This window comes from Hakea prostrata, chromosome 10 (assembly GCF_041222555.1).
Source record: "Hakea prostrata isolate BN-2017 chromosome 10, UWA_Hpros_2, whole genome shotgun sequence".
NCBI lineage: Eukaryota > Viridiplantae > Streptophyta > Magnoliopsida > Proteales > Proteaceae > Hakea > Hakea prostrata.
Window position 1 is genome coordinate 192,673 of NC_142609.1, and position 27,521 is coordinate 220,193.

Genomic DNA, 27,521 nt, shown 5'->3' on the forward strand with positions numbered 1-27,521 from the left:
TGGTCCGCAGTAACCCATACTGTCTTTTACCTTACCTATTTGGTCCATGATAATTGGTTCACAGTAACTCATACTGTCTTTTACCTTACCTACTTGGTCTGCAGTAACCCATACTGTCTTTTACCTTACCTACTTGGTCCGCAGTAACCCATACTGTCTTTTACCTTATCTATTTGGTCCATAGTAACCCATACTACCTTACTTACTTGGTCCACAGTAACATATACTGTCTTTTACCTACTTACTTGGTCCACAGTAATCAATATTGCCTTTTACCTACCTATACTTTGCCTATTACTTGCCTTCTTGTGAAGCATTTATATGGACATTGGAGTTGTAATTTTGAAGATTTAGTATGGATATTTCTCCCTACTACTGGCATTATATGGATGGTGTCTTTGATCCTGCTATACTTATGGACATTGGAGTTGCAATTTTGAAGATTTAGTGTGGATATTTCTCCTACTACTGGCATTATATGGATAATATCTTTGATCCTGTTATACTTATGGACTGTGTTCGTCTTCAACATCGTCGATTGTTCTTATTATTGGATGGTTCTATTGACATGAAGAATTAAAGTTTTTTTTTTTTAAGTTGGTGTTGATTATCTCCTGGGTGAAGTTTTCTCAGTATTTATTAACGTCTGCCATTGCTACACGATTCAAGATTGGTGCTACCTTTCAAGTTTATTCTTATTGTGCAAGCTGAAGCTTTCTTTGTGTACACTCCAGCTTGAGGGGGAGTGTTGAAGTATATGCAAGTCTGGACTATTTTACTGTTCATGTTACTGTTTCACGTGAACAGTAAATACTGTTCACGTGAATAGTAAAAACTGCATAGTTTCTATTTCTAATGTAGGAGTCTTGCTACATAAGTTTTGGGAGTTTTTAGAAAGCATAGTTTATATTTTGGTGGTGGTTTCTATTTTCAGAATTTTCTATTTTAGGAGCTAGGAAGTTACTAAAGTTGTAATTTTTTGTTTCCTTTTTCTAGAGGACAATTACTTGTCTCTCAAATTGTATTAGATTCATTAGAAGCTATAAATAAAAGGGCTCTGTAATTCTAGACTCTTAAGCAAGAATCACAGGCCTCTTCTACTTGTTCTTCATCTCTCTTCTCTTCTTCTTATTCTCTCTTTTCTTTGTTCTAGTTCAGCTGTTGTTTTGATTATTTAATTCTTGTTTTCTAACAAGTCTCAATTCCAATTTGAACTAAATATACTAAAACAACCCTCACAAAATAACACTAAAAAAGAAAGAAAAGGTTATATGAAAACACCACTACCAAATAAAACTAGGTTGTGTATCAATCGAAAATAAAAAACTAATCATTTACAATTTATTACTACTTTTACTTAATCCTCTTTACTAAAATCCAGACTAAACGCCCCCTGATATTCATGCAAGAACCCAATAGTTTCAATTTCCATTAGAATTAAAAATACTAAAGCAACCCCCCCACCACCAACAACAAAAAAAAAAAAAGAAAAAGAAAAAAAGAGAGGAAATTATATGCATATTATTCGGGTTAAAATACCCAATTAAATTGTTACCTTAATGCTTTGGAAACCCATCAAAACCTTACAATCAAGTTTATTCTCACCTCTAGATGCTCTTATTATGTCTCATCAACCTTATTTTTTTCTGGTCTAAATATTTCATAATATTAACTTCATTTATAATTTTTTTTAGTAAAAGGGTGCTTGTATTAAAATAGAATAAATAATACATCCCAAAATTAAAATAATAATTACATATGAGCATACGTTCCTTGCATCCTTTGGTTTCAAATAGTTAACTAGAGATGCTGGACGGGTAGACCCTATAAACTCTATCACTTGGTTTGTGGATGACACTGTAATAGTTAAAAATCCAACAAACACCCATGTGCATTGCAGGTGGTATGATACTAGTGATTCTAGAAAAGATCAGATATTGTCTTGAGTTGTTAAAAATAAAAAATAAACAATAGCCTGTCTATTGCAGCTGCTATTGGTAGTCTAGACAAGAAGGATAACCTATTGTTTCTCTAGCACATGAATTTCTCTGCTTATGATTTTATGCAGAACTACTCTGCTGGCAATCCTGCTTGTGTGTTGTACATCAAGAACTTGGCAAAAGATTTGGTTCCGGAAGACTTCTACTTCATATTTGGTAGGTGCCAGTGAAAAGTGATGCTAGGTGGACTCCAAATTAAACTTTGAAATTTAATTTTCCAATCTTTTGTCCAATAGTTTTCAGGAAATAAACAAAGGAAACATCCTTGGTCTGTTTGTCTGACATTGTGAACACTGAGCTGATGAAGTTTCATATGTGTACAATTCTCACTTCAAGTTTAAATGCTCATGGTTCCCTGTAGGATCTCTTTTTGGTGGTGTGGAGGCAGCCAAATCTGCTCTAAATGTTAAGCTAATGCAGGTTAGGCCCCTCGAATGCTGTTATTTCTTTGGACCTTTTCCTTTCTTCTCAATGTTGTGTATAAATCTATATGTTATTGAAAATTCAGATTTGTTCTGTCAATTTGCTTTTGTAATTGAATTAGGAGTGTAGTTTATTTATCCAGGAGCACTAGCAATGTATAGCTAAGGTCCAGGATGACATAGCCCCAAATAACCCACCCCATTAAAAAAATAAAAAAAAAAAAACAGCAAGGAAAGAAACTAGTAATTTAGAGCCTGAAACAAACCAGTCACCAAAAGTATGATGATCCCGTGGTCCAACGGTCAGTTTTCAAGATATGAGGATGGTCATCGAAGTAGAAACTCATCCCAAGTACTAGAAGTTCTATGATGTAAAACAATCTAGCCAGCAGATGGCTCTCATAAGTGAATCGAGTGGAGTTCGAAGTGAGGGAAGGTTGTGTCACAAATTTGATGCTTAGACGTTCTGTTAAGGAGGTGGACTAAAAAGACAAACTTATGGATTTTTTGACTGGATGATCAGATGAATGGTGGATTGAAGGAGAGGAGGTGGTTTGGGGTTGGGGTGGTCAATCAATTAAATCTTACAGTCAGACGTCTTGTTTGAATGAAGTAGCAGTATCAGGCCAGGCCTATATAAGCAGCTTGGGGGTGAAATCCCACAACTTGTGATCTCAACAGCAGCAAAACAGGAGCAATAGCAGTAGACTTCAAATAAGAGAACAGGAGGCGAAGGTAGGTGGATTTAGGTCTCTTAGCAAGGCTCCTTCAGCCCTAGGATTTAGCAGTTGACAGCAAAGTTCCCTAGACATTAGATGTTTAATTCTCATAGCAAGGCCCTAGCCAATTTTGTCACCCAAATTAGACAAGAGAATAACATTAGTCAAGCAAAACTTCATTAACCTGTATTCAAATTTCAAATCATTATTGTTTGCTGTGAACAGCCAATTACATATTTATAGAACAAAGGTTTGCTGAGCAAAAGCAGAAACTCGTAGTTATTATGGTAGAAATTAGACTTTGCTGAGTTAGCTGATATTTTCAATAATAACAAAATATAAACTAACTGATTTTGAAATTAGAAACTAATTTTTAGTAATTACTAGTGATGCAGATCTAGTAGTGAATTGGTTTACTTTCCTTCAAAATCAACTGAGGGTAGATATGGTCATGTGCCTATGCTGTGGGCCCAAAAGTTTATTGCCTAGCTAAGTGCAAAAATAGTTCAATTAATTGCTCTAATTAATGTAAACTTTGCCTAACTGGAGTTATAAGGGTATACTAGTATATTAGTAATTTGTGTTGTTATTCAGTTCTAAAAGAGTCCTAGCTTAAGTCAACTAGTTTCTGATTTCGAGTTAGACTCCTGCTTAGAGTCCAAATCAGATAAGGACTCCAACAATGCAAAATAGGTCTCTCAACTCGATGGGAACAGATCAAACTGAATAAGAAAAGTTTCTTTTCAAGTAGTGCATCTGCTGCTTGTTAGTGAGTCTTGGTTCTGTCAATTGGGAATTTAAAATCCATGGCTGAGAGGGGTTCTAAAGGTGAAATCAAGCCTAGACACATATGGCTTGTTGAAGATCAGAGTTCAATTTTCATTCTCCAGCTGGTTATTCCATCTTCAAGGCTCTGTTCGGTTATTACTGGCACCTACATCAATCCCCTTCTCCTATTACATTTTTTTTTCTTCAATCTTTGGACTTTTCGGTCGACCGAAAATTAAGGTCAGATTTATGCCAATTGACCATTGTTTCTATCCCACAGTTCTGGTACATCATCCCCCAACCCAAGTAATGTTAGATCCATTTTGACTCCACTATGACCATCCAATTTTATATTCTTAAATTTTTGTACTTCCTAAAACCCCCCAAAACGAAAACTCTTTGTATGTTCCAGTTTTCTTTCCAAACTCAACCAAATTTGCGGGTCTGTATATTTATATATTAGCTACATTCCCTCCAAGTTTTGCCTCAGTTCCATAACTTTTCCTCCCATTTTTCAAGAACCTGCTCTATCCCACCATTCTAAATCTCTCTCAAACTAACACCCCATCATCCTTGATATTGTTGCATCCAATTAACCCTACTGGTAAATTCAGAGCCCACAGTAGGGAAATTCAGAGCCCACTAACTGCATTCATCCTTATTAGCAAAATCATCTTGTTACTGCATTCATCCTTATTGTTATGTTCCATCACAGTCCATATCACAAAGACCCCCTATATCACCCTTTCTTTGGTTCTATTTGAGTTAGTTTTCTTAAAAGATCTTGGAAGAAGAGCGCCCCCCCCCTCTCTCTTAAATTGGGTTGCATCATTTAAGCTTTATAATTCAGCCACATTCATAAATGCTAAAAACAAAGTAAATAATATCCTCAGCTTTCTGAAAGGTCTACACTTTGTTCTGGTCTAAGGCCCCAAAAGATCTTGTAATCTTGTACTCCCAAAGGCAAAATAAGGGCTGTGATACTATTCAATGTTAAGATTCATGTGAACAGTGTTTTCACATGGGCTGATTTGTCCTGGTCTGGTTGGCCCAATTGAAGCTGGTTTGGTTCTGCTCAGGTTCTACGTCAGCTAGAGTTGGAAGGAGCTAGTATAAGTGCAGTATGGAATAATACTGAAGCTACTGAAGGAAAAATAAAGACTAAAACATAACATTCTTTTATTAAAAACATGCTGTAATCAAATATCATGTTAATAGCATCAAATGAAAGACCAAAGTTACCCATAGGAGAAGTTGATAGGAACAAACTAATGCTGTGATGATTGATTTGATGTATATAGAGTTCCATTTCTCTTAAAGGTCGATCTAGGTCTTCCCCCGAGCATCCAGTTTTAGTTTTGTTAATATGAATCAAGTAACTCCTCTGTGCTGGAGCACCCAAAGGAGCTAGGAGAACTGGAAGTTCGAATAAGAGTTGCAGGGGAGAGATGAAACTAAGAGGGCGGGGGGGGGAGTGCACATGACACAGCCACACTGGTTCTTGAATGGTAACTTGATCTCAAATCTGCTTCAGATATTGGTTTCACATCTACTTATAAAGCCTAAGAAATAAAGATGGTTTAGAGTTTTCAAAAATAAGAGTATCAACAGTATTTAATTGACATCTGTAGATATTGACTTCGATGGGGCAATGATCCAACAGATTTCATGGTCAACCGTCACGATCTGCTGATGGACGGTAGCAAAGGATGTTTCCTCAATGCCAATCTGATCGTGGGGTATCATAATCTAAATCGAACAGTCAACTGAATCTTCAGTAACAACTTTGGTCAGACCATGTACTTCAGTTTCATTGTTGCTTTTGTTTTCCACATCTAACTCACCTTTTGACAATTGAATCATGCTCGACATTTCATCCCAGAGGTTGTAGTTAATATGGGCAAGCTCCTGAAAACTGGTCATCAAATTAGAAGTTCTATTTGCAATTTATGGAACTCATCATTAATTGAATGAAGTAAATCATATCAGGCCATGATGTCATGAGTTTATGAAAGCAATGGCAAAATTGTAATTTAAGTAGGCTGCAAACTAAAGATAAGACGACAATGTTAAGGTAACATTTTTGTTGGAAGGGGTAAACTTGGAAGAGAAAAAAAAGAAAAATAGGGTAAGAATAAAAAGTAAGGGAAATCTGGGAAGAAATGAACAAAAAATAAATAGTGTAGGATAGTCAAACACTGAAAAGGCCAAACTTACAGGTCAAAGACGGTGATGCAGATGCCAAGCTGTTTTGCAAGAAGTATGAGAGAATGGTTCACCGAACATAAAGAGTAGTGGACCAAAACACTGCTCACATCAAGAGTGTCGTAGACTCTTCTTTTTGGCCTTGGTGAGGATGTTAAGAGGAACTTCTGTGGGGGCGTAGACCAGATCATGTGAAGAATTTTGTTGATAGGTCAATGTTGTCCATGTTTGTGAGAATTAGGAGTTTACCTATTTTTTATCTTCTTGTAAGCTTCTAATTTGAGAGTTAGTAATGGTCTACTTTTGAGCAAGTGATGCAGCACAGCCTTGAACTGGTCCAAAGCCATTTTGAAACCTAGACCAAGAACCGTGTCGGCGTGTCCCAATATGGAATTTAGCCTAAATACACGTGGGATATTATTATTTATTTTCCACTGGGATAATTATGTTTTTGGATTATTTTATTTTATTTTATTTGGGTAGGATACGTAAAAGTAGTTTTAGTTTGTTTTAAACGGTTAATAGTCCAAGTTTATGGAAGTCTGTCTTTTATTATCTATGTGCTTGTAATCATATTGGGAATGGGATAGAAATGAATGAATTGAAGCTTCTGTGCATGTGCACTCTTCTTTGGCCCCCACCACCTCTCTTTTTCATGAGATTTCCTCTCCTTCCCCTGCAGTTCTGTTTCTTCCAGTTTTCCCCTCTTCTCCTTTATCTTTACTGTCCCCCATTACCTTGTTTATTGAAGTTTGTCTTATATTTTTTAAATTCTTCAGCCTATTGGAAATGGAATAAAAAAGAATGAGTTGACGCCAAAGAATTGTTGTAATCAGCCTACTGAAATTGGAATAGAAAAGAGTGAATTGAAGCTAAAGGATTGTTGCAATCAGACTATTGAAAATGGAATAGAAAAGAGTGAATTGAAGCAAAAGATTTATTGTAATCAGCCTATTGAAAAGGGAATAGAACAGAGTGATTTGAGGCTAAAGCCTGTGTGCCAGTGTGCCTGCACTTTTCCCTTCTTCTTATGAGATTTCTTCTCCCTTTTCCTCTGCAACTCTTATGCTTCTCAGGTTTCCCCTTTCTTCTCTGATGCTTCTCCTTTCCTTCTTTTTTTTTTGTTTTTTGGGTTGTGTGTGTGTGTGTGTGGGGGGGGGGGGTTAGAACGCCTTTCCTTCTTCACCTTTTTGTTGTCCAGTAGCAAGCGTTTGCCTTTTAGATATGCAATAGGCTACACACACCCTCCCCTTGATTTTTGATATTGATTAATGAAGTTTTACTTTGAGTTCTCCTATTCTCTTATCCCATGTTGAGAGATACCAGGGGCTAGGTCCAAGTCCTTGTTGTAAGAGCTAAAAACCAAGGCAGACAAATCTTGAGGAGAGAGCTTAGTCATCTTTAACCCTTCTGCTTTTATTTTGTTTCCCTGCTAATGTTAGGAAGGCTTATAGTCTGCAGAACTTCTCTTGTTTTGCTGCTGTTCCGGAAGAATGCTGTCATCTGAGGCCACTCCATCTTCAAGGTGCAGTGCTAGGGCTGCTGATGTTCCCCCATTTGAACAGGTTTTCTACTGCAGAATTGGTTGGCTGAACCTTTTTCTTTCCCTTTCGTCACCCTGCTGGGTTTACTAGCCTCTATCCCATATGACCATCCCATTCATTCGACTTGTTACTATAAAAGGAACTTGTAGTCAGACTTGGAGAAATAAGGAATAAGAGAAAAATGAAGTAGAGAGAAGAGAGAAAAAGTGTCATGGTAGGGTGATCTGCGATTGGAATAGAATGATCCAATCATAGATCCATCCTGCCTCTACGTACTTACTTTCTAATAATAATTATATAAAAAAAAAACCTTGCATTTCAGACACTTAAAAAACACTAGAAAAACTATGACTAGGACCAATACAGTAGTACCATGTAAAACTTTAACACTTGCCTGCAAGCTGGAGCACATATGTCACTGATGTTCCAAAACAGGGTCATTCAAGGAACAACAGGCTATGGTAGAGGTCTGGTTCTTCCATTCTTGGGATTTTACTGCTTAGAGTTGACATTACCTACATTGCAAAGCTATATACTTGTTATCTTCTTAAGCTATGCATATCTTTTCAAACCACTTCTGGAGTCATTTATGGCCTACCTTTCGTTCTGTCTCTTGTAGCTCATTTGATCTGAAACAGATCTTACCATGTTGCACTGGATCACTCGAAAGTCCACTCTATGGGTGCCTCTGTTGAGGTAAGATATACATTTCCATGGCACCTCAAACAACTTTCATCTATCAACTAGGGGTGCATCAGAAGAAGTGATGGAAAGTTTTTCAAGGAGGGCAACTCGTTCAATATGTTGAATTCTAACATTGTTACTCCCAAGTTTATGATGCGGGTTCAATAATCATCTAGTCTTGGTAGCTGGGGATGTGTGCCTAAATGGTGAAAACTGATGGATGAAAGTGGAATTATACCTTAGCTCAGGGTGGTCACATGCGAATTTCCCTTTTATTTATAGGTTTATTTCTTGCGCAATATTTAGCTTTATAAATCATTGTTAATATTTGTCAACTGAAATATGGAGAAAAGAGATGGAGAAGAAAAAGAGAGATGAAAAGAAGAATGCCAGAAGAGGGGCTGATTTAAGGAGAATGCATCAGCCTTTTGAAGGGCAAAACTTCCAAAAATAAGACCAAGAATGAGATCCTTGGCGCTATCCCAAGATTCTGAGAAATCTCAGGAATGTTCTAACACTCCTTTAGCTGGAGTATATGAATTGAGTATGCCCAGCTTGTTATCGATTCTCCCAATTCCCAAAGACCAGGTTATAGGACCCTAGAGTTAGGCCATGTGCAGGGGAGGGAGAAAGAGAGAGGCTACGGCTGGGGGTTATAAATAGGCAGAAGTCATGAGAAGAGGTTATTGGGCATTTTTGTAGTGTGAGTTATGGCAGCCTTTGGTGATTTCTGGCTTTAATTGTGCCATTCACCTCCCCTACACCTTACAGTGCCCTCAGCCTGAGGCTGCCCTAACTCACACTACAAAAATGCCCGTTAACCTCTTCTCACGACTTCTCCCTATGATGCAAACTAGGCCTGTAAACGGACCGGATTCGGCTCGGATACACCAGTATCCGAATCCGAATCCGAATCCGAATCCGATTAGCAAATCCGTTATCCAAATCCGAATCCGGCAACAATTTAGGGAAGGCATCCGAATCCGAAACTTTATCGGATATCCGATAATAATCCGATCTGATAAAATATCCGATTATTGATTGATAATTGTCACTTTTTTACATTTTTTATTATAGATTTCTAATTTCCGATTACCGAATACCGCTATCCGAATCCAATTACCGATATCCGAATCCGATTATCATCTATTTTTAAAGAAAAAATGTTAAATACTTTACTCTATCCGGATAAAAATTTATCCGGATATTATCCGATCCGATAAGCAATTATCCGAATCCGAATCCGATTGCTTAGCGGACGGATATGGATTTTTTCCGGTAATAAAATTTTCGGATACTGATACCCTTAAACAAATACGAATGCGAATTCGGAGGCGGATTTCGGCTATCCATTTACAGGTCTAATGCAAACTCAGGTCTAGGGTAAGCTCCAGGGCCTTCAAAAGGGTTACAGCAACTAATTGGGGTTTTAGGGTAAACTTAGGGTTTCGGCTAGGGTTGAAATTAGGACTAGGGTTGCTGGTTCTGTGGCCTTAGGGTGCTGTTGTTGGTTTTCTGTAGTCAAGAACTGAACTAAGAAGAAAAGGATAGGAATTGGGAAGTTTAAGAATTTTTTGGAATTTCAAAATGTCTGCAACTCCTTAACGAAAAAAATGAAGTGCAGGAAATTTCAAACTCAGAAAATAAAGCTTCTTTGGGGAAACTGAAGTTAGGAATGAAGACTAGGGGTTTCTGCGATTCCAGTGATGGTAGAAGCCTGGGTTTTAGGGCTGGAAATTTGGAATTCCTACTTAGCTTAGGGCTGAGAGGTGCGGGGAAGAAGAAGAAGCTTGTGGACACTAAGGGGAAGGTCTAGGGTGTGGGGGGAAGTGAGGGGGAGGTGCAGGAATGATCTGCAATGGGGGTGGGGGTGTTTACAATGTCTGAAACTGGAGGGGGTGGGGGAGGAATGGGAAGGCTGCGGACAGTGCTGCAGAAAATTAGGGTTAGGGATGGGATCTCTTACTTGTGATTGCATACTTGCTGAAAATTCTGTGTTGAATGTTTTTGAATCAGTGAATGAAGCCTTGAAGGATGAAGAATAGTTCTCAATACCCAGCTGCAAGGTGTCCCTGAGGATCCCATGACTTCTCAATTCTCAAAACTCAACTTTATTCAATATTCAAGATTGCCAAAATACATAGAGGACAAGGCTATTTATAGCCACTCAATACCCATTGAGACTCAACTACTCTTTCCTAATTTGAAACAAACTCCAACTGGGCTTCCTTAAAAGAAACAACTCTTTCCTAATTGAAAACAACTCAAGATAAGACTTGGAAATAACAACTCAAGATGAGACTCCTTGTAGGAAATAACTCTTCTCCTAATTTAAGACAACCTAACAAGAGACTTGCCAATCTGGAATTCCAAACCAAAAAGGAAGCAAACAAATACCGCAATTACTCAACCATGAAGACTCTAAATTAGAAAGTAAAGCTGACTTAACTAATTAGACTTGGTCACCATTAATAGTTGATCTAGGGGTAGGAAATGACAAATCTACTCCTTGGATGGATTCGGCCCTTGTTAGTTGGCCCTAGCTCACAGGTGGGGTTGGGCCCTCTCTGCGGCTGGTTGGGGATGGATACAACACCCAATTTATAATCCCTAGTCGTGGCCTCTCTCTTTCTCCCTCCCCTGCACATGGCCTAACTCTAGGGTCCTATCACTCGGTGAAAGTATCATCTAGTATTTCACCAGTTTTGACGTGATTAGGACTTTAGGAGCAACTAATCCACCTTTATCTTCTCTTTGATAGTTTGATAAAATGGCAACTGACCCCAGTATGCTTCATCCTCTCTTGAAACATAGGAAATAGAAGCAAAATGGCTTGTAGCCTGATTTTCACATTGTAGTTGCATGGGAATTGAAACCGTGAAACCTAGTTCAGAAAGAAGCTGAGTGATGACAAGTCAAGAGTGCCATAGATCTATATTCCGACAAGACATTGGAGCTAGCAACAATAGCATGGTTTTTACTTTTCTAGAAGAAGATTGCCTCCTACTAGAGTATGATACTAGTGGTTGACCTTCTCTTCACTGGAGATCCAACCGAATCAGCATTTAAAAGCCCTTCCACCCTACCATGCCAATGAATCTAACAAATGATTCCTTTCCCATGTGCTTTCTTGAGACTGAAGAATATATATACCAGTGTGACGTCATGGGAGAGAAGAAATTGACTCACCAACTAACTAGGAAAGCAATGTTTGTCCAAGTCACTATTAGGCAATTCAATTTACCCGCTAGTCTTTTTTATCTTTAGGGATCCTCAGATAGTTCTCCTTCCTTAGGAGCAAGCTTCGAATTTTGATCCATAGGAGAATGAAGAGGCTTCGATCCAAGCATCCTTGTCTCTGTAAGTAAATCCAGAACATACTTTCGTTGAGAAAGGAGTACTCCCTTTGTGGACTGGGCTACTTCCACACCAAAAATATTTAAAAATTTCCAAATCCTTAGGCTGGAACTTTTGTTGGAGATGTCTTTAGAGCATCTATCCAACATAATTATCACTTGTAACAATGATGCCATCAACATAGACTATCAAGAAAATCTTCCTTGTGTGAGTGCCAATAGAACACTGAGTGATCATTACTACACTGAGATACCCCAAATTTCAATATACCTTAGTGAACCTAGCAAACTATGCCCGTGGATATTGCTTAAGGCCATGCATGGATTTCTTTAATTTGTATACTGGTCCACCAGGTCTCCCCCTAAGCAATAAATCCCGGGGGTTGCTCCACATATACCTCCTGTTGAAAGGTACCATGCAAGAAAGCATTTTTGACATCTAGTTGCCACAAGGTGCGCTGATAAGTACCTGCTAGAGAAATCAATAGTCTTACAATATTATGCTTTGCCATATGAGAAAACGTGTCCAGATAGTTAATCCCACAAATCTAGGCTTTACCTTTTGTAACCAAGGAAACCATTTGGATTAACTTTGACATTAAATACGAATCTACAACCAATTGCAGACTTCCTTGGGGATAATGAAACAAGATCCTAGGTTTCATTCTGCTTTAAAGCAGGCAGTTCTTCTTGCACAGTTGTCCTCCATCCAGGATCAGTTAATGCTTCCGCCATGGGCTTACATAGGGGATGAACATCATCGGTAGATAAAAATGATCTAAGGTAGGGGAAACAGAAGAATAAGAAATATAGTTTGCAAGCTAAGTACAACTATAAATACCTTTTTTTTGAGCTATAGGAATATCAAAAATTTGAACTGACTGGGTAGGAGTATTTGTAGAAGGATTTAAATTTGAGGAGGCTGTGGTACAGTTGATGAGTAGTGGAGGAGCAGCGATTGAGGACGCCTTGTATATACCTATAATTGGACATTTGGACCTTAGGTTGAACTTTAGGTGAAACCTGTGGAGAAGAACGAACCACATTGTAGGGAGGTTACCGTCCAATTCATTGGATGAAACAGACATTGGAAAGAATGGGGTGTACTGAAAAAAGGATATATTAGCAGTTACAATGTATCCTTTTTGAGTCTGGAATAACCAAGAAATATGTGTTTCAAAGCCTTAAGATCCAATTTGGACAATCCAAGACGATCATCCCGAACAAAGCAAGCAAACAAAAATACGTGGTGGAACAAGAAATTATGAGGTATGAGGGAACAAGACAGAATAAGGAATACCTCCTTGTAAAATGGATGAAGGCATGGAGTTTATGAGAAAAAGGAGGTTTAAACAGCATCAGCCCAGAAAATTTTAGGAACCTTCTTTTCAAACGTTAAGGAGAGGGGTCATCTCCATCAAGTGGTGATTTTTCCTTCCTGCTACACCATTTGTTGTTGTTCAAAATAGGAATACTCATAAAACTTACGTTTTTTGGTCAAAAACTCAGAAAGTGGGTTGAGAAGTACTCTTTTGCATTATCATTATAGAAGACTTCCACATTCACATCAAACTGGGTTTTGATTTCAGATACAAATGCATTGAATATAGAAAGTAGCTTTGAATGAGTCTTCATTAAATATAACCAAGTGACCCTGGAATGGTCATCAACAAATGTCTCAAAATATCTGAAACCAACTTAGAGGAGTTGGGCAAGGCTCCCAAACATCAAAATGTGCTAATACAAAAGGAAAAACAGACCTATTATTATCTCTGTTTTGGGGGGGGGGGGGGTGTTTAACTCACATTCTAAACTAGATAAAGACTGAAAGTGGCATCTAACTTCTTTAAACTTTCTAAGGATGGGTGATCAAGGCGGCAATGGATTTGATGAGGAGAAGCCGCACTGGCATAGGCAACAGAAGACTTGGTATCCTCAAGCAAATACAACTCTCTTAACTCACGTCCTGTACCAATCTTCCTCTTTTGTAGCAAGATTTTGAAAAATACAAGATTTAGGGAAAGAGTTGCTGAACAATTAAAACTTTTGGTAAGCTTACTTACAGACATTATATTAAGTAGTAAATTAGGAAGGTAGAGAACCTTACCAGCCAATGCCTTTAACTTTCACTAAAGACCCATTGGCTAATGGAACGCTGGAAGTAGACAGGGACAAGAATGAGAAAATACCTGGTACTCCTGATATATGATCAGGGGTCCATGAATCTATAATCCTGGGATGGGCTGTAGCGGAGAGACAAACAATAACATTAGCCTACTGAACCAGAGTAGTAGTGGAAGAAGTAGGCCATGGAATCTTAGAAGTGATTGTATAGAGCATGTTCTTCCTCTTTCATGTATATCCAAGGTGTGGAATATCGGCAAAATTAGCCGTTTCGCCCTCTGGAGAAACCATCAAAATGGCGAATTTCGCCAATATTTAGGACAAAATTCAAGTGTAATTCAAAAAGTGACCGACTCACCTTAGGATAATGGCACCTTTACCCAAAAACTCCTACCACTTTATCTATCAAACAAGTCCAGCCAATGTCCTTTTCATTTGTCTTTTTCTTTGAATACCCATGCTCAACTTCCAAGAAACAAAATTTTATTTGTTTTCTTCTTTGAATAACCATGCTCAAGTTCCAAGAAACAAATGGTGTCTTCATCTTCTATCTCTCCTTCTGACTTTGTCTTCTATCTCTCCAATGATTGATTTCCCCCCCCCCCCTTTTCTGGTACATTTGCTTCTTTCCATATATATAGATACAAACCAGAAGAACTTATTGTTAGAGAAATGCAATTTTTTGAGATCCTCTATCTAGGAGCTTCTGCCAAAGCCTCAAGTTGTACTTCAAGTTAAATTTTGAAAGGGTTTTCTGTAAACGAAAATGGCAGCCAGATTCTCCTCTGCCTCTGTTGCCGCACAAAGGAGCCCATTGCATCAAAGAGATAGAAGACGAAGACAGAGAAGGAGAAGAAGAGGATGAGGTAGCAGTGGCTAGGGATTTCTCAATGGCGAAGACTCTAGCGAATGGAGCTTAGGTTCAGTGAAGTATCGGCGATTTTCCTCAATATTTCACCGATTTGCTTGAAAATTGCTGAAAATCGGCGATTTTCTGGCGACTTTGAGCAGATATTGTTTTAGCCCCTTTTTTTATTTTGCGACTCACCAAACCGACTGAAATATGGCAAATTTTGCTTGAACATGGGCGATATGTTTTACCATGCATATTTATCTTCCCCTCAAAAGTGTTTTGACTCTCGTGGAGTATGAGAATTAGTATCTGAATGGCATACTACTGCTGCCCAGGTTTCCCATGTAACTTATAGTAGAATTTCTGGATATGGCCTAGCTTGCCAGAATAATGATACACAAGGCCAGCCCCCTGACCATCATTAGTAAAGTGTCCAGTGGTTTGCTGCTGGTTCTGACTTCTTTTTCTCGTGGCTACCACCACGACCACCTTCATGGCTAAAATTACCACCATGTTTTTCACCGTTCCCACGACTGGTTTTATCATTCTCATTCTGTGACAAGAGAGCTGAAGTGCCAGTGGATGGTGTATCCTAAGAATTTTCTAGTGCAATTCGGAGAAGATGAGCCGAAGTATTGGTGAAGGGTGCAATAGTCTTTCACTCTTTCCACCCAAAGTCTAAGATTGAACTGACTCATACTTTGGTCCCAGGTCCACCAAGAAATCCATAACTTCTAATTGCTCTCTTTATTGTTGCATCTTTTTCACATCAGATGTAATGGGGAGCAGTGCATTCAAATCGTCATATGTATGCTTAAGATCAGCAACCTTTCCCTCGGATCTGTAAAATTCTTGAAACAACTCATAGATTTAGGCTAAATTATTACACCCAGAATTTGATTTCCAAAGTCCCCAAACTCTGTTATTGTATCAATATGAGTAATCAAATCAACAACATGATTTCCCATTTAGCATTTGTCGAGGAATAAGTGCATCAACAGTAATCCATGTAGAATCACTCGTAGGTGGATTTGTTAGGTGAGTGTACTGATCTCTATCAATTAACACAAGTTTTACAATCTTACACCCCCTACTGATAATTACTAACTCTATCAAGTTTCTTGTCAGTAATTCTAGTAGAAGGGGAGGATACGACCTCCATCACAACTGAACTTTTCTCATCACCCATTATATCAAGCCACTATTATTCAACAACAGAGAAGGTGAACGCTTAGTTCGACCCTCCAACCCTGCAGAGAATCATGAGATTGACGATTTCGTACGAATCGTAACTCCAGGTGACCTGATAGCGATCATCACTTCCAAAGAGAAGCAAGACGTGCCTGTTGTGCAGTACAGGCAGGATCAAATCTGGTGGCGAAAGAATTCGGCCTGGATCAGGGAATATCCCGCGTCATCCCTCACAACAGCGACCACAAAGCAGCGTGGTACAGATTCGACATGGAGCCCCAATTTTCAAGCATTCTAAAGCTTTCCAAACTCCTAACTCTATCAAGTTTCTTGTCAGTAATTCTAGTAGAAGGGGAGGATACTACCTCCATCACAACCGAACTTTTCTCATCACCCATTATATCAGAAAATAAATATACTTAAAGATACGGGCATAATGGTACTAGAAAATCAGATTTGAGAAATATCCTCCGACAAAAAAAGGTCCAGAACTACTTACAAATCAAACATCCTTAAAAAACGATCTTCTCCTAGGACCTCAATGCCGTCCATCAATCAACACCAATATTCCTCATACGAACTGCAAACAATCGGCTTTGATTGTCAATAGCAGATTTACATCGTAACTTCATGAACAAGTAACCGATACAGTTATGGGGGTGTAGAAGCATTCCTCCTCTGAAGTTTTACGATCTAGAAGGTTGTATAGAGACCACAATCTAGAAGGAAAGATGAAAAGACTGAAAGAAGAGGCTGGAAATCGGAAAATTACCCTGGGGATTGATCGATATCAGGATCTGATTCCATTTCAACCGAAATATGGAGAAAGAAGATGGAGAAGAAGAGAGAGAAGAGAGGAAGAACAGGCAGAGAGGGGCTGAATATTGTATTGCATAGTAATCAGCCTTTTCTATGGTAAAACTTCCAAAATAAGACCAAGAATGAGAGCTGATGAGATCCCTTGAGATCTGTAGCCTGCGCTAATTAGCGCCAGTGCAAATTTGGGCTCTCAGGATTATTCTTTCTAAGTTTCTAACATATTCTAGTTGTCTTTTAACATTTTTTCCCCAGGTCCAAAGGGAAAGTGTCCACCACATGGCAGTTCTAAAGAACCTCTCTGTTCCAGCTACTGTGCTGTAGTACAATGTGCAACAACTTTCCCTTTTTTTCTTTTTTCTTTTTCCCCTGGTTGATTTATACTGAGCCTTGGTATCTATGGTTGTCGCTTTGGATTATCCCCCTATTATCAATTCTCACCCCTTCAGTTCATCCTATTTCTACTGGAGTTATTTTCCATTGTTCTCTGATAGTTAGTATAATATGTAGTAAATAGAATTTTGCTTTATAGGGTTTCTTTTTTAATTGCGTGCCCTTGCAGATTATTCTCTGGATCTTAGTATGTAAACTCTACAGATATGATGTCACATGTAGGACAGTTCTTGATGAGTCCATAAATCATGAGCTGAATTTTGTGTTTATTCTTCATTTACGCACAAGGCGTGTTTGATAACCACAAATCCTTCTAGTTAATATAATCCGTTGTTTTGCATTTGTTGGGTGGTGATCCTAGTATCTTAAGCAGATGGCATGATTCTATTATATCTTGGCTCATCAAGTTGGTTGACTTTGTGTATTCTGTTATTTCCTAAGGGCTGGGCACAAATGTGGCTCAGCTTTCTATTGTTCGATTCATTTTTTTTAATGGATGAATAAATAATCATTTAAAGAGACGGAAAAACAAACTACAAAGGATCCAAAGGGCAGGATCAAATAGGAGAATGGAATTGGGAGTTGAGCCCCCAGGAAACAACAATGAGCATGTTCCTTGGGGAATCAACAACCGGGGGGTGGGAAATAGTAGAAGTCCTAGAGGAAACATCAAAGTATATAGCATTCCAAATAGTGTCGATAGAGCGGGATTTGGAGGTTCAGCGCCTGAAATTACGCTCCCACCACAGATGGTGGATTGTGGCACCAAAGACAAGCCTACCAATCCGATCACAAATAGAGGTACCTGAAAATTTACTTAGTAACCAAGACCAGTCATGGACAAACCCATAAGAGTGACGGGAGCTGGGCCAAATGTAGCTAAGAGCTTTTCTCCAAAGAGCACTAGATAAAGGATGTGACGAATTTACATGACAATTTTGTTTTCTGGGTTTAGAATCCATGCCCATGGGGAAGTGCTAAAGCAATCATCTCATATTCATGCCTGACTTTTGAAATTGAAAATATTTGTCAATGAAAAAGAAATTGATACAAGTTAGTGTGCTTGCGTAGTCGAAAAGTAGGTTAGTCCCTCTAACAAGAAAAGACTAGCTTTTCCATCAGTTCAGTCTCTTGTAGGCTTTTGAATCTTCAGTAGGGGCCTTTAGTGTTTTGATTAGAGTAGGGGTCTGAGAGCAGAGCGTACCGCATGTTGCAGAGGAGTCAACCGTGCATCAGTGTTGTCAAAGCGTCCGCCTAGGCGGCAAAGCAGTTTTTAAACTGCTTTGTTTTGAACCGCTTAATTGACGTGTTGTTTTTTTGCCCTTTTTCACCTAAGCGCTACTGTTTTGTTGCCTTGTGTGCCTTATTGCCGCATAGACATTAAAGCAGCCTCCTTTTTGACATTTTGTACATATATTTTTTTTCGTTCTTCTTTTAAATCAAAATTTATTCTACAAAACTATATATATTAATTAGCTTAGTCATTTTGGAATCGAGTCCCAAATTGCAAAGGAATTCCGAGGCCCATAGTGGCATAGGACATCTACAAGCTCCAGGGGAGTTGCCTCCACACCGCTGCTGAGGCGGCCTCCCCGGACCCCGTGCCTATCGGCAACAGAATGTGAAGTATGAGCCATACTCAACATCGAGAATCAATGAATCATTTAATGGACAATGACCTGAAAATTGGAATAATGAGATCTATTAATTTATTGTGTTCGCTCTGTTAGTACATAGTCATTGTTATGATGCTTGATGAGATGAACTTATGTTGGTGTTCTTTTTTTTGGATAATTTTTCTTAATTATGATTCTTGAATGCTTTCTTTTTTTGGATGAATGTGACTATTGATTTTTTTTTTAACTTATTATAGAAAGTAGTTGTGTTAAAAATTAGTTTTATTGAAATTTTTTGACCCAACCGCTTTGGTCGCCTTATTGTCATCTAATTGCCTAGGCGGAGCCTTAATCGCTTCGGTCGCCTGCCGCCTTGACAACCTTGTTGTGCGTTTTCCAACAAAATGACCATTCAATGGAACATCATAACTTTCTCACTTGTATAGAACTGTTCTTTGAAACACAACAATATAATTAGGTTTCTAAGAGTGTGTATGTACCATGATAAATATTGATGCCTTTGATGGACCATTTCTTTGAATGATCTGATAAAGTTCTCACACACATTATTTGTCTTCGTTGTCTAATAATTGACCCCTTAATATAAGTGGAATTTCACAATTTCAGGAGGGAAGGATGAGGGGTCAAGCTTTTGTGACGTTTCCAACAGTGGATCTTGCCCATCATGCTTTGGTAAGTTATCTAATAGAATGGATTTGGTATGACAACATTTTGACTGCGTGGTCTTTTAAAACTTGATGTTTGGAGTACTTCAACTTTGATAACTATTGGTTAAGTGGAACAACTATTTTATTTCTACCGAAATACCCCAATATAAGTTCATGATCCAATAACGCTAACCTTAGCATATTTTTGTAAATGCTGATTGGAAGGACAATTGGAATCATCGCGAGCACTTAGCTTCACTACTTTAATAGTTAGGGTCTTTGAAATCATTTATTTGTACTCCCATCACATGATTGAAACACGAATTGCATGATTGGATACTTCTGATGGTCTGATTTTTAAACATAACCACAACAATAACAACACCAACAAGCCTTGTCCCAGTTAATGGGGATCGGCTTCAGTTACATGGATTCGTGCCTTCCAATCAACATTGTTTGCATCCATACTACATACAAGGCCTAAGCTATGCATATCCTTTCTCACCACTTCTCTTAGGGTTATCTTAGGTTTGGCCCTAGCTCTTGTAATTCCTTTAATCTAGATTAAATCACTTCCCTGTATAGCAGCATTTATAGGCTTTCATTGAATGTGATTGTGCCACCTTAAACGACTTTCTCGTAGCTTATCACTTATTAGAGCTACTTCCAATTCAACTCTAATATGATTATTCCTTATGTTATCCTTCCTAGTTTTTCCACTCATCCTTCTTAGCATTCTCTCCTGCTACACTAAGTTTATCTATATGATGCTTCTTAACCGCCTAAAACCTTGCACGATACATCATAGCTGGTCTTATGACAGTCCTATAGAATTTTCCTTGAGCTTTGAAGGCCTAAATCAATTATACAAGACTTCAGATGCATCTCTTCACTTCATCCACCCTATTTTAATTCTTTGGGAGACATCATCTTTTATATCACCTTTTTTATTTATGATTGAGCCGAGGTACCTAAAACACTTGCTTCGAGGAATCTCCGTATCAAGTTTCACCACCTCATCATCCGCTCGATCATGATCAACTTAAGAAACAACTGAGTCAAAACAGGTAAAGGAATGTGGCCAAGACAAGGCCACTGTAACAAAGTAAAAAGAACAAGAGAGGTAGAACTAGAGGCTATCGAAAGAGTTGATGGAGATCCATCCAACAAATACAGTCCCTTTTGCTATTAACCATTGCCAATCGTACATCCCGTTTTCAAGCCCTGAAACACACATTGAGAAGGGGGAAAAAGGTTATTTTGCAGTTCATCTCACGATAAGGCTACTGAGGGATAAAAGATTAGTCAAAAACTTGCGAATATGCAGAAGAAGATAAAGTAAGAGAAGATGAATAGATATAGATCCCTTTCCAGAGATAGGAGAAAGAGACCCATAAGTAGTTCGAACATTCCAAGTCATAGAAGAATAAGTATGAAACAAAGAGGATGAACCAGTCATATGTTCAGTTACCCTAGAGTCGATTATCTAGGAGGGAAAAGTTGAATTGACACTGTGACAATCGAAAATACCTGTGGAAGATTGTGTATTGGTTGGGGGAATTATGACAGGGGTTACATTCGCATTGGGAGTTGGCGTCGAAGAGGTCACATCGAGTTTGGTCATCAACTGGCAAAGGTGCTAGATCTTGTTAGGCGAGAGAGGTGCTGGAGTACTTAAGGTATCGGGTTTTGGTTGATGGGCAGATACCTGATTTCCTCCCCTATTTGCATTCCTGTCTTCTCCACGGGAATTTGCTGGACAGCTATGTAACTTCCAACATTTGTTCTTTGTATGATACTCTCGACCACAATTGATGTAAACCCAGGTTTAGGGTTTGTTAACCAAGACCCTCATTAATAAGAATCAACTCTGATTAGGGTTTCTAGGTGTTCAGGTTAGGCCTTTTATAGGTTCTATGGGGCTTTAACTCTGCTCTGGTATGCTGGAATTGAAGTCCATATCTGAATTTATATAAGAATAAGAATTCAGACTTGACAAATCAAGTCCTAGACCAAGTAGGACTGAGTTTAGGGTTTCGGTTAGGTTAGGGTATTGGGGAACAGGCTGCTGGTTCTGCAGATTAGACTTCTGCAGTTGTTATTTTGTAGTCCAGAAACAGCTTAGAGGTGTAGGGCTGAAGTAGGGTTGTTTGAGAAAATTCTGCAAGTCTAGAAATTTCTGCAACTTCAATGAAGAGCATGAAGTGCAGGAATTCTAAATCTTAGGTTTAATGGACTGTTTAGAAGAAACTAAAGGTAAGAATGTAAGATGGGTTCCTAAGGCCTAGGTGATCCTAATGAGGGTATAATTTTTTTTTTTTTTTTTTTTTTGGGGGGGGGGGGTTAGGGCTGGCGTTGAGAGAATCCTAGTGGGATTAGGACTGAAAACGTGGGGAGGAAGAAGAAGGCTTGCGGCTGCTTTGGGAGGGATAGGGTGAGGCTGAAACTAAGGGGAAGGGCTGAGGATATTGGGGAAGGGGTTGGGGATGGTTCGAACTTACTTGAATGGATACTTGGCTGGAGTTGCAGAAGGATGCTTGAAGAAGATGCTGAAATCTCAGAATTGAAGAAGACAAGCTTCTAACCCAGTCGCAGGTCACCATCCCAGGATCCCATGATTATACCAATCTCTTCCCAAAACTCAATTCATTCAATCAATCAAATCTGAAAGTTACATTGTAGAAAGAGGCTATTTATAGTCTAAATTATAGACTGACTCAAACTGGGATCTCCTTACAAATGAGATCCAATTGCAACTCAAAGTAGACTCTATCAACACTTTAAAAAGGAATCAAATTACTACGAGATTCCAACCCTTAGATTGGAATCTCTTACAAACACTTATTTGTGACTCTACAAGTACTTAACTAAAATAGAACTACTTTAAGATAAGGTTTCCTAAAATTAAGGAATTCTATCTTAACAACTCAACAAAAACTTAAATGTATTATAACTCTTAACTAACTCATCAAAAATAAAAAATAAAATTATCCCTGACTCTGGGATTGTGGGGAGAGAAATAAGATCCATATTGGGCCCCCAAGGAGGGGCTTGGAAAATGACCAGAGTACCCCTGGGGTATTCGGTCAGCCTTACATGCACTTTTTGGGTCTGGTTTTGGCCCTATTTTTTTTTGGTTGGGGGGGGGGTGAGGGTTCCAATCCAGGATACATCATACTCAAACTTGACCAGTGGGTGAAAAATCACCTCTATTGGTCTTATTACTGCCAGCAGAACGAGGCATCAACGTTGATCTGTCAGATGTTTGAGTATGCACCATTGCTGTCTTTCGATTGTTCTCAGTGTTAACCATGGTATAAGCTTTGCTCGAGAGAAGGAAACAGTTTTCGTGAGAGGGTCTGAGCAAGTATATGATCATACTCAATGTCAAGATCCACTAGAAAATCATATACTTGAAGCTTGTCCTTCCACTTCTGATAGGTTGCAACATCAGCGGCATAGGATGGAGTAAAATACTCGTAAAAGTCAAGGGTTTGATAATAGCCTTGAAGAGTATTATAATATTGAGACAAATGTGAGCTCTATTTATTGCAACTGGTGAATTTTCCTTCGAATTTCAAAACATTGTGCATTGTTTCTAACCTTATCCTTGGTAACTTTCCATATTGTAGCAGCATTAGAAAGAAGAAAATAGCTCTCTGAAATACTTTGTTCAATGGAATTGAGAAGAAATCCTATAACCCAACACTCATCACTCTCCCACTTATCTTGCGCCATAACAGGAGAATACGGGTTAACAAAAGTCCCATGAAGATGGCTAGTAAGACCATGAGCACCAACCGCAAGAGAAACAGAGCGAGACCAGCAAAGGTAATTGGTCCCATTAAGCTTAACAATGGTTATCTAAAAAGTAGAAAAATCATGATCCCGAGAAGTAGAAGAAACGGGACAGTAGGCGGAGGTAACTGAATCGGCTATCGCACAGAGAGAAATTGGTCTAAAAAATTAGATTCCATAAAACTATAAAAGTAGGATCTTTGGCAGGAGAAAAGTGCTTACTACCAAGAAGAAGGCATGGATAAGGGATTTTTAGGATGAAAAATATTTTAGAACATAGGGAACATTAGGGCGATGGCCATAGGAGCTCTTGCAAGAGGAGGCAAGAGGCTTAGAGTCAATCATTGTTGGATACGGATGACGGCAGCAAAGGGCGATGGCCCTAGGAGTAGGGTGGAGGCGATACTCCTAAGAGCTAATGCAGGGATTTTTGGGTCTTAGATGGGTCATTGCAGGGTCCTAGAGGGCATATTGGTGGAAGGCGATGGGCCTAGAGAGGTTGCAGAGGAGGTGTGACACCTTTAGGACCTATTGCTTGGGTAAGAGAGGCTTGCAGTGGTTCTTGATAGCAGAGGTGGTACTGCTAGGCTGATGCAATGGCTGTGGTTGCCTGCGATAGGTAAAAAAAGAAGAAGGATGGTGGAAGGTATTGGAGGTGTTAAGGGTTGATGGTGGTGACTTGTGATGGGAGAAGGAAAGGAAGAGGTGGCGGCTGGTGGCTAGATTCTGCAATGGTGGTGCTAGGGTTCCTAAGATCAGAGGTGGCTTTGATACCATGTTGTAAGATTTGAGAGAAATTCAGACTAGTGTCAGAGAGACACAGCAGATCCTTTATTTATGTTAGGAACTTACTAAAAATAGAACATATCTTCCCATTGTGGGAATATTACAAAGAGCATAGTAAAAGAACCTAACAAGACAATTCTACCCTCAGTGAAATAATACTATTGCTGCCCCTAATATTACTGCTGCCTTACAACAGGCTATAACACAAAACTGACCAACAAATGTGTCTCGAACATGGGTTAATTGTAGTCCTACGCATAGGTTTCTATGCTACATATTTGAAGTGAATGTGATGGTCTGATTCTCAGATAAGGGGGTGGACTAAAAAGAGGAAGTCTAGGTTGAATGGTAGAATGAAGTGATGGATGGACGGACTGGAGGATTTAATGAATGAGAATGTTGGATGGAATGCGAAGTCTATAAATCCAGTAGGGATTGTGAGATGGAAGGGTTAAAAGGAAATTTGATCGATTAATTTTCAGTTACACGATTGGTTCAATCAAAGGAACACTAACAGGCTTCTACCAACAGAATAGAAAATGGGGATAGGTGGATTTAGCTCTCAACACTAAGGCTCCTTCAAGCCTAGTTGTTTAGCTCTCAATAGCAAGGTCCTCACCATTTTTATCACTAAAGAAAGGACACAAAAGAATAAACTCAAGAGTAAAGCTTCATGAAATCTGTAGGTTGAGAACAGACTTTTTTTTTTTTTTGGGTAAAGGAGAACGGACTATTACATATTTATAGAGTGCTAAGACTTGCTCTTCATGTTACGTAGAATATAAAAGCTACTAGACTTTGCTGAACTAATTATTATTCTAAGCAGTAACAAAAATAGAAACTTACTAAACTTACTAGAATTAAAAATTAGAAAGTAAGCTTTATAATTCAGCCACACGCTTGAATACTAAAATAGAAACTAATCAATTAGAAAGTAAAAAAACTCAATTCAGTCTTCACTCTTCCAAAAGCTATGGATACCATAGATCTTCAAAAATTACTTTCTAAGACAGAAAAAATAGGTTGTGACACTGTTCACGTGAACAGTGCCAGCTCTGCAACAAATTGGCCCTATGGCCCAAGGGGTTGGTTGACCCACTCTTCCTATTTATTTTAGTGTATTTCTTTCCAAACAGCATGGCATCTACCTCAGAAACCCTCCATTGTCCAGCTGGAAATAACCCTCACATTCCATCATTCCCATGAAACTGAAATTCTATTTTCGAGCCTAACTACCCAAAAACCTACAACTAAAGATTTTGTTGGCCTATATTCCTCAGTTTGACTTCTCCTTCTGAGAAAGCCATCCACCCTGGGCAACCTCCATGCCTTCCAAATTACAACAATTGATTCTACTCCTAGCCCCTTTGACCCTAGAGAGTCCTAGTTTCCTTCAACCACATCCTAAACTTTTTAGGATTTTGATGCAGCCCCAATTTAATGAGGGCTGCTTCTTCCCAAAGAGAACTGACTCATATGGGACCAAGATAGGGTTTCTTGAAACTTTGGTTATGAGATAATGGGGAGAGGGGTATTCGTTGTGTATGGGCTTTGATCGGATGATTTTGCTAGCAAGGGTGGATTTTGCTAGTGATCTCTGAATTCCTGGCTGGATCAATTGAAATCAAATAGTATCAAGGATGATGGGGTATTAGTTTTGTAGAGATTTAAGATGGTGAGTGATAAGAACTTACTAATACCTTTGAAAATCAATAAGAAAATACAATAATTAACAATATAGAATTGGTTTTAATGGTGCTAGTCACCCCCACACCTCATGGTGTCCCTCAGCCTCCGACTGTCCAAGAATCATTCCTTGTAATATTCCATGCCTCTCTATTCAATTTCCCTTCTATTTATTACCCTTCAACTAACCCTAATACTCTCTCTCCTCCACATGGCATCATCCTAGGGCCCTAACACTATCGGCCCCTCGAAAATCACCTTGTCCTCAAGGTGATGGAAATTTTGAAGCTTAGTCTTCACATGCTTGCCACACAGCCAGGCGAAGTCAGCAATATTCTCAGAGACCCAACAGTATACCCATTTTCAAGGATGCAATTGACCAATGGCGTGCAACATTCGGTGATGTGCATTCTCCATTGATGCTTCAAAAGAAAAATTAGAGTTGATGCACTCCTCTCAAACAATCTGCCAAACACTGAAGAGGGGGTAGGTGGGAGCCTAGGAGGTGCAATGCTGCTGTTACCAAAAATGGGTCGCTGAGAAGACCAAGAAGCGATACTTCAGAAGTTATACGCGACTCCAAGCAAATGGAGAAAAACTTGCAGTGAAAAACCGAGGGAACGATGGTTTTCTCCGGCAAAATTTACAGTCAAAGTGTTGTTGGTGCAAGTCGCACCCCTGCAAATATTGCCGGTGTTGGGAGAGGAACCCAAAAGCAAATCTGCGAGAAAACTGGGGAAATAGCATCAAGACTTGGAACGATACACTCGGTCTTGAAATTTCTGTCGCCAGCAACAAAACTAACGCCCATCGCAACGCTGCAACTCCAGTGCCTCCGCATGCTGTCTGCCTCAATTTGGCGAGGTTGAAGACGATGGCTCCCCAACTTGCTGGTTCGGCTGGACCACTTTCTGATAAGTTCTTGGTTCGAACTAGTCTTAGGGGTCGTGGTTCAACTGCGTTATTTAGGTCTAAGTTATAAATAAGATATATTGGGTTTTGTTGTGATGAAATGGGTCAGGCCCATAGTGGGTCTTTTGAATTGGTGGGGTTCACACATTTAATCCCATGAGTGGAAAAGGATAGGCTGGGTATTGGGTAAGACTAAATGGGCTGGGCTTACGGTTAATAGAATGGACCATGTCCGTAGTGGTGCTTTTAAATTGGTGAAGCCTAACCTCTTAAAACGATGGGCTAAGAAAAATGGACCGGAGATTGGGCTAATGAGATAGGATGGGCTTGGGGTTAATGAAATAGGTTGGGCCCAAGGTCGGTCTTTTAAATGGGTTAGGCCTAAGCACTTAAAATTGTGGATTAGGAAAAATGGGTTGGATATTTGGTTAATGAAATAAGATGGACTGGGCCCAGGGGGTTTCTTGGGAAAACTGACAGCCTAATCTTTGAACTTGGATCTCTTGGGCTCTAAATTTGATACTATGCATACTTGAGTTGGGCCCGAATTATAAGATCCTTGGACCTTAATGTCTGAACCAAACTCATAAACCAGTTTGGGGTGAGCCAAACCAACCCACCCCAAAAACCCTCAAACTCCATCGTCTTCTTCCTTTCCTGCGAACAGAGTTCTTCGCCGCTGCCTGCTAGTTTCCACCAGCCGCTTCCGACCATCTTCCACTGCTCGTGTGACCCTTGCTTCTCATTCCATTGCTAAGATCAATAGCCTCAATCATCAAACCTCTATTTGGCATTCTTCGCATGGTTCGGTAAGAAATAGCTTCTGCAACTAATCGGCCACAACCATCGGCCACTTTTTGTGCACTTCCCGCGCTTGATCGAAGTGGTGTTGCGATTCCTCTCCAAGAATCGATGCATATTCGATATGAGGAATCTTTGCGTCTTTCTTGTTACCGAAATCGATAACCAGCGCCTTCTTG

The 27,521-nt window shown here is 39.2% G+C and overlaps 1 protein-coding gene across 11 annotated transcripts in view; it reads left to right on the plus strand.

The window, feature by feature from the left end:
- The window catches only part of LOC149001260 (RNA-binding (RRM/RBD/RNP motifs) family protein), a 58,483-nt gene that overhangs the window by 22,379 nt on the left and 8,583 nt on the right, over nucleotides 1–27,521 (plus strand). For 10 of the 11 annotated variants that reach the window (XM_089136585.1, XM_089136587.1, XM_089136588.1 and 7 more), the window contains 3 exons: nucleotides 2,069–2,156; nucleotides 2,362–2,420; nucleotides 19,319–19,384. In XM_089136585.1, coding sequence (XP_088992711.1) covers nucleotides 2,069–2,156; nucleotides 2,362–2,420; nucleotides 19,319–19,384 — 213 coding nt within the window. Of the gene's footprint in view, nucleotides 1–2,068; nucleotides 2,157–2,361; nucleotides 2,421–5,572; nucleotides 7,263–19,318; nucleotides 19,385–27,521 lie in introns of those variants that run through there. The other variant, XM_089136594.1, reaches the window with a different exon arrangement.